Raw genomic sequence first — 13,772 nt, 5'->3', positions numbered from 1 at the left:
ATTCACTTGTTTCCACGACCTCCTCACACCTCCCTTTTTGTGTTCCACTTCAATTAACTGTTTCAGCAATTCCTTTCCATCTTCCTCAGTTTTCTGTCCTGTAATTTATCTTAACTTAATCTAACCTTATTTTTTCCCTTTAATACATTAAAAATCTATTTGTACTTAATTCCTTATAACGTTTCTGCTAAAGCCATATAACTTCATTCCAACATTTTTCTAACATTCATTAATTTTACAGTATCTCTGTAAATAATCTTTAAATTATTTACCTCTCCTTTAAATCTTTAAGTCTACCTCTCCTTTAAATCAGAACCAGTGAAGGCGGTGAAGATCCTGTGTGAGTGTCTGGAAGCGGTTGGAGGATGGATGGTGGCTAATGGATTGAGGTTGAATCCTGACAAGACAGAAGTACTGTTTTGGGGGGACAGGGGGCGGGCGGGTGTGGAGGACTCCCTGGTCCTGAATAGGGTAACTGTGCCCCTGAAGGACCAGGTGCGCAGCCTGGGAGTCATTTTGGACTCACAGCTGTCCATGGAGGTGCAGGTCAATTCTGTATCCAGGGCAGCTGTTTACCAGCTCCATCTGGTACGCAGGCTGAGACTGTCTCACCAGAGTGGTGCATGCTCTAGTTATCTCCCGCTTGGACTACTGCAATGCGCTCTACGTGGGGCTGCCTTTGAAGGTGACCTGGAAACTGCAACTAATCCAGAATGCGACAGCCAGACTGGTGACTGGGAGCGGCCGCCAAGACCACATAACACCGGTCTTGAAAGACCTACATTGGCTCCCAGTACGTTTCCGAGCACAATTCAAAGTGTTGGTGCTGACCTTCAAAGCCCTAAACGGCCTTGGTCCTGTATATCTGAAGGAGCATCTCCACCCCCATCGTTCAGCCTGGACACTGAGGTCCAGCGCCAAGGGCCTTCTGGCGGTTCCCTCACTGTGAGAAGCAAAGCTACAGGGAACCAAGCAGAGGGCCTTCTCGGTAGTGGCACCTGCCCTGTGGAACTCCCTCCCATCAGACGTCAAAGCGATAAATAACTACCTGATATTCAGAAGACATCTTAAGGCAGCCCTGTTCAGGGAAGTTTTTAATGTATGACATATTAGTGTATTTTTGGTCTTTGTGGAAGCCGCCCAGAGTGACTGGGGAAACCCAGCCGGATGGGCGGGGTACAAATAATAAAATATTATTAGTATTATTAAAGCAAACACACCTGCCCAAATAATCCTGGGAACTGTAGTTTTCCTCTCGTACAGCTACATTTCCGCCCTGGAAGGACGGGGAAAAGAAAAGAAAGATTCCTATGGAATCTTGACTACAGCAGCACATTTGGCAGAAGGTGACCCAAAGCGTCGGCTGTTTACGCACTATGTCTTTAAAGCACACCCCCTCCCTCCGAAAGATTCGTGGGAACTGTAGTTCACCCCTCATCGGGCTACAGTTCCCTGTCTGCTACCCAGTGATACTGAAGAAAGATTTAAAAGCTGGTGTGGAAGGCTTTTGTACAATCCTGGTCCTTTGCACCAGGCATCAAAATGGCTGCGTGCACCATACATTTTTAACACAAACACACACATCCTGGCAACTGAAGCATCACAGACCTACAGCTTATTATTATATCACAACTGGAGAGAGAACTGTTGGAATGGAATGTAAAAGTGCTGTCTGAAATGTATAAAATATGATTGGAATGGGAGACAAAAGATGAGCAAGTAAAATCCTCAAGGATACATTGGGCAATAGATATTTGGCATAACAGAGGCATGGGAGCATGGGAACGATGGTGGAATAGGGATATAAAATTTACAGCATCTTATGGTCTAAGACAGGGGTCTGCAACCCGCGGCTCCGGAGCCGCATGTGGCTCTTTTACACCTTTGCTGCGGCTCCGGGGCAGATACTAGCGAAGGGAGGAGGCGCATTGTGCGCCCCGACACTCCCCACTGTGGCGGGCGCTGTACTGGCTGTGACGTCACATGGGGGCAGTGCATGTGTTAGTTTTGCGGCTCCCAGTTTTTTTTCCTTCGGAAACGGGTCCAAGTGGCTCTTTTTGTCTTAAAGGTTGCAAACCCCTGGTCTAAGAGAAAATTATATGAAAATGATAAATCGATGGTATCTAACACCGAGGAAATTGGCAAAAATGTATAAATCGAAATCAAATAAGTGTTGGAAATGTAAAGAGAAAGAAGGTTCTTTTTATCGTATGTGGCGTCTTGTGGTAAGGTTAAAGCTTACTGGGAAATGATAAAACAAAAAAAATTCCTTCCAGTAGCACCTTAAAGACCAACTAAGTTAGTTCTTGGTATGAGCTTTCGTGTGCATGCACACTTCTTCAGATACAGTGTATCTGTACAGTGTATCTTTAGTGTATCTGAAGAAGTGTGCATGCACATGAAAGCTCATACCAAGAACTAACTTAGTTGGGTCTTTAAGGTGCTACTGGAAGGATTTTTTTTTTGTTTTGACTATGGCAGACCAACACAGTTACCTATCTGTAACTGGGAAATGATATACAGTAGTACCACTAGGGGGCCACTAGGAGACGCATCGGAAGATGGCTGACAATTAACATCTCTCCGACCCATACGAGGTAATTTGGAGGCTATGATGGGGGTAATTAGCCTCCTTAACCCCCCCCCAGGATGGTGGGGGGGACGGCCCTTGCCTGCTGTGCCCTATACCACCCCTGAATTTGTGGGGATGGGGGCACTAGGCACAAAGCCCTCCTGTGGGATTTCGGCACTCCTGGACGCCGTCCCTGATTCGCGCCACTAGCTGCAAGAACTTCAAAAGACCGAGGTAAAGTTCTCAAACCGGGACACTATTTCCAGTTTTGCGGAGTTAGTAAACCGAATTGTTCTTAAACTGAGGTACCACTGTATAATGAATTGGAAAGGATGTTTAAAATAATATTTGTAAAAAAAAACCCCCAGAAGCTTTCCTTTTGGGAATTATAGGGACAGAACTACTGAAACTGTAGAGAAACTTATTTATGTACAGAAACTTATTCTTATTCAGACTACAGCGGTAAGAATGCTACTCGCCCCAAAATGGAAAGAAACAAAAATCCCAGCAAAGGAAGAATGGAAAGCTGTGAAGCTATATGCACTTCCTCCGCCAGTGAGAATGAATACAAAAACTTATGGAATATGCAGAAATGGCGAAACTTACCGGAAGAATAAGAAATCAAGATAACAAACTTTTTATAAAAGAATGGAAACGGTTTATTGATTATTTACAGATAAATTGTAAACAGATAAAAACATTGGCAGGACTATTGAAATAACCTGCAGTTTGATAAGAATATATATTTAAAGTAGATGATCAAGTTCAGTTCATTTGGATATGCAGAAGGTATTAAAAATAAATTTTAAGGAAGCACAGAATGAGGGGGAAGGAAGTCAAGTTTTGAAATGTTAAAATGGTTGAAAATTTTAATAAATGTATAAATTTATAAACCTGAAAAGTATAAATAATTTTTTTATATTAAAAAAGTCTCTCTCATAACTCTGCAACGGTTTGACATTTCCCCCAAAGGCACATTCTTCCGTTGTCTCACAAGAAAGATGGATGACAACAACAGCATTTATATTCCATCTTTTTCCTCTAAGGAATTCATGGCGACTTACATGGTTCTTCCTCTCCTCATTTTAATCTCCACAACACCCCTGTGAGGTAGGTCAGGCTGAGAGGCCATTACCTAATGAGCTTCTTGGCCGAGTGGGGATTTGAACCCTAGTCTCCCAAGTCTTAGTCCAGCACTCTAACCACTACACCACCGCTGCCTCACAGTTCCTAGTTCCACTAACAAACTGCAGGATTCATTCTCTCTCTCTCTCTCTCTTTGTGTGCTTTAAATGTATTTATCTATTTAAATTCCTATACTGCCCTTCATCCAGTTTGCAACATAAAAATCCAAGATAAAAACATAAAATAATAAATGTACAGTTGCACATGCAGACTTTCTGTTGCCTGAAGCAACGGGCCAAGATGGCACTTTCCACATTCCAAGTACAAATACAGTGGTACCTCGGGTTAAGTACTTAATTCGTTCCGGAGGTCCGTACTTAACCTGAAACTGTTCTTAACCTGAAGCACCACTTTAGCTAATGGGGCCTCCTGCTGCTGCCGCGCCGCCAGAGCACAATTTCTGTTCTCATCCCGAAGCAAAGTTCTTAACCAATATTTCTGGGTTAGCGGAGTCTGTAACCTGAAGCGTATGTAACCTGAAGCGTACGTAACCCGAGGTACCACTGTATCTGTGATCAGCAGGAGGCTAGTCTAGGGAGGGCAGGGCAGGCCATGTCCACCGCTCCTCAGAATCTGCCGTCTGAGGCTGCCCATTCACTCCATACACAGTTGCCTTCTTGTGAGTCAACCCATTTGTCCATTTAGCCCAGTATTGCCTACGCTTTCCAAGGATCCAGGCCTCTGCCTTGAGATCCCAGGGACTGAACCTGGGACCTTCTGCCTGCAGAGCAGATGCCGCGCCCCTGAGCTACGGCCCGTTCCCCACCCGACCCTCTTGCCAAACGGCAGGGCCGGCCTTGTTTCACAGACTGAAGCCCACAATGTGAACTGTTATCCTCGACTGGCACATGCAAACACGTGAGCGCATGCACACCGACGGGAGGGGGTGGGTGCCAGAATGGTAAACAGTGAGTTCAAAAGAGACTAGATTTGCATGAGATCCAGTCTGGGGACATTTCTCTATGGAGCTACAATGCCTGTGAGATAAACACACAATGATCACTCACTTTCAAGGGCAGCCGGGCATTCTTGGCTATGCTTGAGACCCTTGCTCTTGCTCAACATGGCCTCTGTGCTTATCTCGTTTAGATTTGAGCTCCCAACAATCTTTTTTATTACCAACCTTTCCCAAGTCCACATCTGTCTTGGAATCACTTTTAGATGTTGTAATCGCTTTGTGTGTTGGCTGCTCTGGACTCCTTTGAAAGGAAGAGCAGGATATAAATTTAACAACTAATAATGGAATAATAATGGCAGTCGGTTGCCTCAAAGGTACCAAAGATGATTATAAGTGTTGTTTGTTAGTTTGTTGATAAACTGCATTTTTAGTTACAGGTAGGTAGCCGTGTTGGTCTGCTGTAGTAAAAAAAAAATTAAAAAATTCCTTCCAATAACACCTTAGAGACCAACTAAGTTTGTTATTGGTATGCATGCACACTTCTTCAGACACACTGAAACAGAAGTCACCAGACCCTTATATATAGTGAGAGGGTGGGGAGGGAAATTACTCAGAAAGGTGGTGGGAATGGGTGATTAGAATAGAGACATTGGATTCTTATCTCATTATACATGATAAGCTATTTTTAGCCATCTCACCCTTTGCTTTTTCCTGTAACACCAATTGCAGTCCTTAACAGTCTCAACAGGTTTACCACACCTATCAGCCAATCACCCATTCCCACCGCCCTTCTGAGTGATACCCCTCCCCAACTTCTCACTAAATATAAGGGTCTTGTGACTTCTATTTCAGTGTATCTGAAGAAGTGTGCATGCACACGAAAACTCATACCAAGAACAAACTTAGTTGGTCTCTAAGGTGCTACTTGGGACGCGGGTGGCGCTGTGGGTTAAACCACAGAGCCTAGGACTTGCCGATCAGAAGGTCGGCGGTTCGAATCCCCGCGACGGGGTGAGCTCCCGTTGCTCGGTCCCAACTCCTGCGAACCTAGCAGTTTGAAAGCACTGTCAAAGTGCAAGTAGATAAACAGGTACCGCTCCGGCAGGAAGGTGAATGGTGTTTCCGTGCGCTGATCTGGTTCGCCAGAAGTGGCTTAGTCATGCTGGCCACATGACCCGGAAGCTGTACGCCGGCTCCCTCGGCCAATAAAGCGAGATGAGCGCTGCAATCCCAGAGTCAGCCACGACTGGGCATAATAGTCAGGGTCCCTTTACCTTTTAAGGTGCTATTGGAAGGAATTGTTTTATTTTGTTTTGACTGCATTTTTTTACTCTCAAGAGCTCAAAAATATATTCAATATATTGATACAAGTCACAAATCATGGGCAGGCATCCCCCAACCACACCAGTGAGATCCCACAGAATCCAGAAATATCTAGATGCTGAGCTCAGGAGCACAGCTGCCAACCCCCATCCACCTGCTCGGTCCAGAGTCCACACTCCACCTGGTTCTGGCAGAGAACTCCCATTCCTGATTTTCCAAGCTTACCTGAACTCTCCTGCTCTGCACCAAACCCCTGGATTCTGATTCTGGCAGACAGGCAGGCAATGTGGTCAGAGTGACACGACCTATATTCATAAAAATACAAGTAGCAGGAAAGACAAGTAGAGAGAAAGAGTCTTCTTCTGTCCTTACGGTCGCTGTTTTCTTTCTCCAGGATTCCCTTCGTTCTGATGTGTCATGGAGGTGTTCCTGGGTGGGGCAGGTGGGGCAGAGCCCCCTTCACTCCCCCCCCCCACTTGCCAGAGGTTTTTCTCCTGTCTCCCAGGGACACCCGTGTCACTTTGTTTCGGAAGGAAATCCCAGCCGGCTTTCCATGGCTACTGCAGGAGATTTGCATCTCACTCGGCAGGAAAATACCTGCGATAATACGCTGGGTAACCATGGCAAAGTAAACAGAGTGGGAATCCCAAGAACGGGAATGCTATGGATGTGAATTATGGGGCACCGGGGGGGGGGGATAGTGAGCTCTCCTTTTCCCTGGGCCCAAGCAGCCTCGGATTCCACCTTCCAAAATCTCAATCCCGGAAGTCAAAGTTCCATCTGAGAATATGTACAGTAACCAACACAGGCATGGCCTCTTTGAGCATGTGCAGAGTGCCACCACCCCATCACTGCGTAGCTGCAACTCACACACAAAGGGAGGAAGTCCCAAGAAGGTTCCCACACCTTTCCTTGCCTGGAAAATGTTGGCACTAATACGGGGGAGTTTGGTGTCTGTAATATCCAGCTCACCATCTCTCTCATTGAAGCCAGATAAGCCACACAGACCTTGGGGGTAGCATCGCCCAGTGGTTAGAGAGCGGGATCCCATCTCCCGCCGCCCTTTCTGGACTTCTGAGCCTGGATCTTGTGTGCAGCAGGAGGAAATGCAACAGGTGACGCGTTCTCTTTCCTGTGTACCGTCTTGCGTCACCTGTGACATTTCTGTCTGTTCGACAGCTGCTCCCTGCACCAGATTCTTCCCCAAACGAAGCTGAGTGACATTGAAACGTGGCAAATTCACGGCAGAAGCTGGTTCTCTGTGCTCTGGGTGGTGGCAAGTATGATGACATCACACGGCAGGCACAGTGACATCATCGTTGCAGGTAGCAGTGTGACTCCGTTAAGCCTTAAGCATATTCCCAAAGGAAAAGTAGCGTAACAGTTTCATTCGGGAATCATGCACAAAATCTAAGGCGGGAGCAGTGATCACACTTTGGTGAGAGATGAAAGTGGAGGGAGAGGAAAAGATATTCCTCGGGATATGTCTGGGACTCTCAAGGCAAGGGAGAGTCAGCAGCAGAGGGGTGGGGGTCATGGATGTATCAGCCGCAGGGAATCGCAGAATCATAGAAGGGCTGAGTTGGAAGGGACCCAGTGGATCATCTAGCCCAACCGACCGCAAAGGGAGGGGGAGTCCTGTTTCCTCTGGAGTAAAAAGGCAAGACACATTCTGCTGTCTTTGGAATGTTTAATTGAAAAATTTAAAATAAAAAAGGCAAGATGGATAAGTTTCTTTGAGACAGCAGATAAGAGACAGCGGATTTTAGTGCAAGTGTACAAATAGCTGAGAAATGATCCTGACCTATAAATGTGGGCATTGCTAGCTATGGGGATGAGCAGACGGTCACAAGCCAGGATCAGGGATGGCAAGGCTTATCAGGAGATATTCTTCTGTAACAAGTTGCTCCTGCAACAATTCCTGCCTGAACATTTCCCCCCTTGCCATTTTCTTTGCCTCTCGCTAACTTTATTCTCTGATGTCACTTAGAGTTGCCAGCTTTTTCTGTAGACTCAGCTCCTATGTCTTTAGAAGTATCTGGCCGGATGTAGCGATATTTAGTGGGTGGCCAACTTTTTTTTCTTGTGAATGCTCCTATAGGTCTAACAGAAAATTCGCAGCTAAGCACAGAGGAGCTAAGGCAGAGGAGCGTTTGCAGGAGAAAAAGTTGACTCCCGACTTTTGTCAGAGTGGGCAAACTGCAGTAAGAGAGAGACAAGGATTTACTTAATCCGGGTTGATCTGCAATAGAATCCAATATCCCCCAATTGATATATCTGAGTGTGTTAGAACAAGCCCATTCTCTTTCTTCCAGCATGGTCTCTACTACAAAGGCCACCATCTCTAGGATATGCTGTCCTGACAGCCCCCCCAAGGGCCCAGAGGGGGCCGGGATTCTGCAACAGCGCCAGAAATGCCATCCCGGATCCCTGTTCCTTCTGATGCTGTTCCAGCTGGTCCTCAGCGACCTTTGGGGGAAGCCAAAGATTTGAATCCGAGTTCAACCGGTCAGTTGAGGGAGCTTTTCCTTTTCACAGCAGTTAATTCTGAAGTTAGAAATGAGCAAAGAGACAGTGAGGTTCTGGTGTACCCAAGTCCTGTGGGTGGACAGGCGGGTGGCAGCCTGTGAGGGAAATGAACTCTGCGCATGTTCAGAGGCTCCCTCCCTCTGAATCCCATCCACGGTCTTGCTCTGGGGATCCTCTTCCCGCTTCGAAGCCTCACTGTGTGGCCACACAGGTGCAGGCCACCGGCAAAGGATATTTCCGCCGCTCAAGGTAGAAGGACTTGTTGACATTCGCACAAGGCCTCCGATAGTAGACGGTTGTGTCGGCAAAGATTGGGACGGACACCCCGTTTCCCTCCTTCTGGACAAAGGTCTTTTTGGTGGCATTTTTCACAGGGTTCCTCAAGGAGACGCAGGAATCTTGGCAGATACACTGGGCTTTCCAGAGGAGTCGAGGGTAGCGGGATTCCTCAATGTCTTCCCTGGGGAGGCAAGAAAAAGGACAGGTCTGTCTTTGAGCCATTTAGGAAAGGATGGTGGTCTGATGGGGGAATGCACTGGGAAGCTGGTTGCGGAGCGAAGGATAAAATAAAATAAAATAAAATATAAAATATAAAATATAAAATATAAAATATAAAATATAAAATATAAAATATAAAATATAAAATATAAAATATAAAATATAAAATATAAAATATAAAATATAAAATATAAAATATAAAATATAATAAAATAGTGTTGGATGAGGAGCTTTGGGGGACTAATGCTGGGTTAGATTAGCCTTCCCCAACCCGGTGCCCTCCAGATATCTTGGAAAGGAACTCCAGTCACCCCTGACACTGGTCTGACTGGAAGGGACCCTGAGGAGCAACCAGTCCCTGCAAGGCAGGAATATGCAGCTGTCCCATTCGGGGATCAAATCTGCAACCTCGGCCCCCTCAGCACCCTGCTCTAACCAGCTGAGCTCTCTGGGAAATCTGGAGGGCATTGTTGTTGGTGCCTGGCAGGGCCAAAGGGATGCCTCTTTCTTTCCAGTTGGTGGGCCAGCAATCAAACTGCAAGCACATTTGGAAAGCTAAGCAGGGTCCGGTATGGTTTCAAAATGGATGGGAGACCACACTTTGAGATTCCTGCATTGCAGGGAGAGGGTGGACTAGAGGACCTTGGGGGTCCCTTCCAACTCTATGATTCTATGAAAATGGGACGGATGAGGGGGCAGAGGAATAAAAGGTACGATTCTTCTCTCTTACACATATCGCCAAGGAGAACTGGAGGCCATGTTCTTTACACCAGGAATCGAGCGGCAGTCGTCAGAGGAAGACACAGACCGGGAGGAACGGGCAGACTGGGCGGACTGGGAGGAATGGGTGGTGAGTTTCTTCACGACTTCATTGAGTGTCGTCTCTTCACAACAGTTTGAGGAGGACATGCATTGGAAGGCTTGGCTGGCCACAAACGTCGAGAGCAGGAAGCACATCGCAGCCTAGGAGAAGGAAGGAAGGAAGGAAGGAAGGAAGGAAGGAGGGAGGGAGGGAGGGAAGGAAGGAAGGGCAAGAGGGGGCAGGGTCACAACTGGTCATGGTGGAACAGCCCAAACAGGACTGCTCCAAATATTATTTTGCCTTACAGAGAAATCTAGCAGCCCATTCCCCCCCCCCCTTTTCCACGCAGCCTTCCTAAGTTGGAGTATTCTATTCCCAGAATAACGTGGGCAGGGATCTCTCCAAAAACCAACCTGCAAAATTGGCAGAATCAAGAGTCTTTCCTGGACTGTGTCATTGCAAACTGCTGGCAGGAATGGTGCACATTTTTGTGAAATAAAATACTTTTAAACGCTTACTATATATATGATCCTATATCAATGATTATATCCATGCTCTAATGATAAGTATATTATATAGTAAATGATATATTTTATATATAGCAATACAATATATCTATATAGATATACAGATATAGATACACACTTAAAAATTAAGCTGTGTTTTATGTGCATTTTTTCCACACACACCACTTGGAGCTCTTTGATGAAGCTGCTTGTCAATCTTGCTAAGTAAATGCGTGAGGGAACTTGGAATCCTGACCATCAGAGGGATGGAAGGAAGAAGACAAAAGCCGCTACTTCCTTGCACATCAAAACCTAGCATATAAGGAACAAGGCTGGCTTAGTCCTATTTCCCTGACATGCTGCTTTTTTTACATTTCAGGTGCTCACCCCTTAGTGTGGGGGATTTCAGACTCACAGCCCAGCCATTTGTCCCCCAGTTGGAAATCTCATGTCCCAAAGTCAGGACAATGCTTGCCCTCCAGACAAACTGGCCTTTGCTCTCGCCCCTATTTTTCTGGCTCACCTCAATGAGCCAGGGAACAAAGTGGGGCAGCCCCACACAGGCGCTAGACCAAGTGAACTGAGAGTGGATATTCATTCCCGTCTCCAAAATACAGGGATCAATATGGCTGCTGTGTCCCTAGTCCCACCTCATGCCTACCAAGTTTCCAGACGGACAGAAATTAAACAGATGAGGAGTCAATGAATAATATAGAGCACAACGAATGATCAATAATCAGATTCCATTTAGATCGGGTGGGGGAGACCCAGTTTGTGTGGCTAGACTACAACACCCATCATCCATGACCCTTGGTCCTGCTTCCTAGGGATGATGGGAGTTGTAGTCCAACAACAGTGGAGACCAAGGAAACACTAGACTGGGAGTCATCGCTGAAAGGAAACATGAGAAAGGTGGGCAAGATAAGTAAGATGATAAATCAAGGGCAAGATGATAAATCAAGGGGTTGCCCTCTGGTTATACTTACAGCTACCACTCTCACCAGTCCCAGCCAGCTTGGCCAATGTAAGGAATGATGGGGAGGTGGAGTTAAAAATAATTCCCCGCACTCCACAAGATGTCCGAAGGCCACGGTCTGATGAGGCTTTGACAGGGGGATCGAGCGAAGCCGTGGCGGAGGAGGGAAGGCCCTTGGACAGGTCTGAGCCTTAAGGACAAAAATGGAACCTCCAGGGCCAGCAGCACTCTACCTCTGAATAGCAGCTACTGGCAAGGAAGAGCGGGAGGGGGCTGGGCCTCCGAGTGCCTCAGAAAGATCATCTGGTTGCCCCCTCTCAGAAGCCGAAGGGATCTCCGCTTGGATCCAAGAAGACCCTACTTAGGTTCTTATGAGAGAGGGTTGAAGGTTTTGAGGATGGGGGCTATTCATCTGTTATTATGCTTGGAAGTCAACAGCACAATTCCTAGCCCCCCAAACATCTCTGGGAACTAGCAGCAGAACCCAAATGGCGTCCCTGTGGACCCTGCTTCAGCCTCCCCCCTGCCCCTTCCCTCCGTGTAAGGAGCAGGATTGGTGCACTTACCAGCTGAGTCTTCTCCATGTCAGATCTCCGGGAGCAGGACCTCGTGTCTGTAGACGGCTCAGGGAACTGCTGTCACTCTGAGCCTCGGGATCCCTATTTTATCGCCTGCAAGATTCCATTCTTTTATTCCATGCAAATTTTGGAATAATAAAGAAAGAACTGAGCGCCTGTTTCCTGAACGTATAATCAATGTCTCTTTTGTGTACCTTATGCTGGATGGGTAATAGAAGGTGCCCCCCAGGATCAAGGGGGCATCAAGCCCAGTGGCATATTACCACCTGAGAAAATTGAATTTGCCTTCCTTCCTTCCTTCCTTCCTTCCTTCCTTCCTTCCTTCCTTCCTTCCTTCCTTCCTTCCTTCCTTCCTTCCTTCCTTGATGGGATTAACTTTTCAATAGGAGGACTTTCCTACCTATTCATAACTTGCTTTGACCCACAAGCACCCAAGAGTTTGTGCCATGAACTCAATAAGGATGGAGAAATTCTCGCTTGGAGCCTCATCTCTAGGACGAACGCACCTTGCAATTTCTCTGAGAAGACCAGAGGAGCCCTCTTGGATCAGGACCGATTGCCCAGTGTCCGTCTGTTGTGCTCAGGTCCTGTTTGCCTGCTTCCCTCTGGGGCATCTGATTGGCCAGTGTGAGAACAGGATGATGGAGCAGGCAGGCCCTCGGCCTCATCCAGACGGACTCGTCTTACTGAACTCTGAATCCAGAGTCTTTCCCCTGAGAGCGGACACTACTCAAGAAAACCCAAGATGAGCCATGAGAGTGTGAGTTCTCCCCTGCCAGCTCCACTCAGCTAATTGACATTCAGAGAAGATAGACTGCCCCCGACACCCACCTTGGAAGAATGGCAGATGAAGGTGATAGACTATATGGGACTGGCAGAAATGACTGGCAGAATCCGAGACCAGGGAAAAGAGACAGCGGAAGAAGATTGGAAGAAATTTAAGGACTATCTTAGGAAACATTGCAAAATTAATGAATGTTAGAATGACATTGGTTTAGAAAATATGTGGTTAACAGCTGTAATGGTTAAGTAAAAAGAAAGGAAGGCTAAAAATTAAATGAAAAATAAGGGAGAGGATTTGCTGAATTAATAATTAGAAATTGGAATACAGAAAGGGGAGGTATGAGGAAGTCGGGGAAGTAAGTTACAAGAAAATAAGGGATTGGAACTATACTTGTTTTTGTTTTTGTTTGTTTGTATTGTTGTTTTGTTTTGTTTTTATATAATCTTTGAAACTTTAATAAATATATTTTAAAAGAAAGACTGCCCCTGACCATGGAGGTTCTCTCTGGTGCTCCACAGCTTGCTGCAAGGCTCTCCCTCAAAGGGTTCTTGCACCAGCAGTGAGTATTGGGGGCTGAGAACGTTTAATGCCCCTCTCTTCTTGGAAGCGCATGGAGTCATGGACTGGGGAATAGCTCCATGGGGTCAAGAGCGAGCCAGCAGTAGATGTGCTTGTTCCAGTTAACTCTTCATTAGCAAAACCATGTTCTGCAGAGGGGTGTCAGGCCTCGTGAGCACAGCGACTCCTCTCTGGCAGGTCTTGCCTCCATGAAGCAGCGCTGAGACTGAGGGCTCCTGCCTCCCCACAGCTGCCCCTCCTCTCTAAGGTCACCCCCTAGCAATCAGAGACTGCGCCAGCGTGAAGCCAACCTCTGCTCCGCCCTTTTCATGCCTCTACTGGCTCCAGGAGACCAGGTGGAGGGGAGCTTGTTGCAGGAGGAGGGAGAGACATCCAGGACTCTGTTCCAGTCTGACCCATCTCTGCCTCTTGGCCTCCCTCCTCTCCGGATTCAGCTTCTACCACACTCTCCCCACTCGCTAAACCCTGTTGCCTCTTCCATCCCTGACACCTCCCCCCCCCCCAGTCTTCTCCCTCCGACTGCTGATCCTCAGGCTCTGAGC

The 13,772-nt window shown here is 46.9% G+C and overlaps 1 protein-coding gene across 1 annotated transcript; it reads right to left on the bottom strand.

Annotated features, from left to right (window-relative positions):
- Nucleotides 1–7,686: 7,686 nt before the first annotated feature.
- Nucleotides 7,687–12,147, bottom strand: LOC309355873 (interleukin-25-like). Its single transcript, XM_081887092.1, has 3 exons — nt 11,856–12,147; nt 9,736–9,968; nt 7,687–8,967 (listed from the first exon to the last, which is right to left on the bottom strand). Exons 1-3 carry the CDS (start codon nt 11,871–11,873, stop codon nt 8,700–8,702), a joined length of 519 nt encoding a protein of 172 aa, XP_081743218.1. The 5' UTR covers nt 11,874–12,147; the 3' UTR covers nt 7,687–8,699.
- Nucleotides 12,148–13,772: the final 1,625 nt, after the last annotated feature.

Source organism: Podarcis melisellensis, assembly GCF_964234715.1.
Source record: "Podarcis melisellensis genome assembly, chromosome: 13".
In the NCBI taxonomy this organism is placed as follows: Eukaryota; Metazoa; Chordata; class Lepidosauria; order Squamata; family Lacertidae; genus Podarcis; species Podarcis melisellensis.
The sequence above is the reverse complement of the archived record's forward strand: the minus strand, read 5'-3'. Positions and strand labels throughout refer to the sequence as shown.

Bases quoted from the DNA above. Each gene is read 5' to 3' on its own strand.
- LOC309355873 (XM_081887092.1), bottom strand. The intron at 8,968-9,735 runs GTAAGAGAGAAG...TTGCCTCCCCAG, and splicing joins AGTTCTCCTTGGCGATATGT to GGAAGACATTGAGGAATCCC.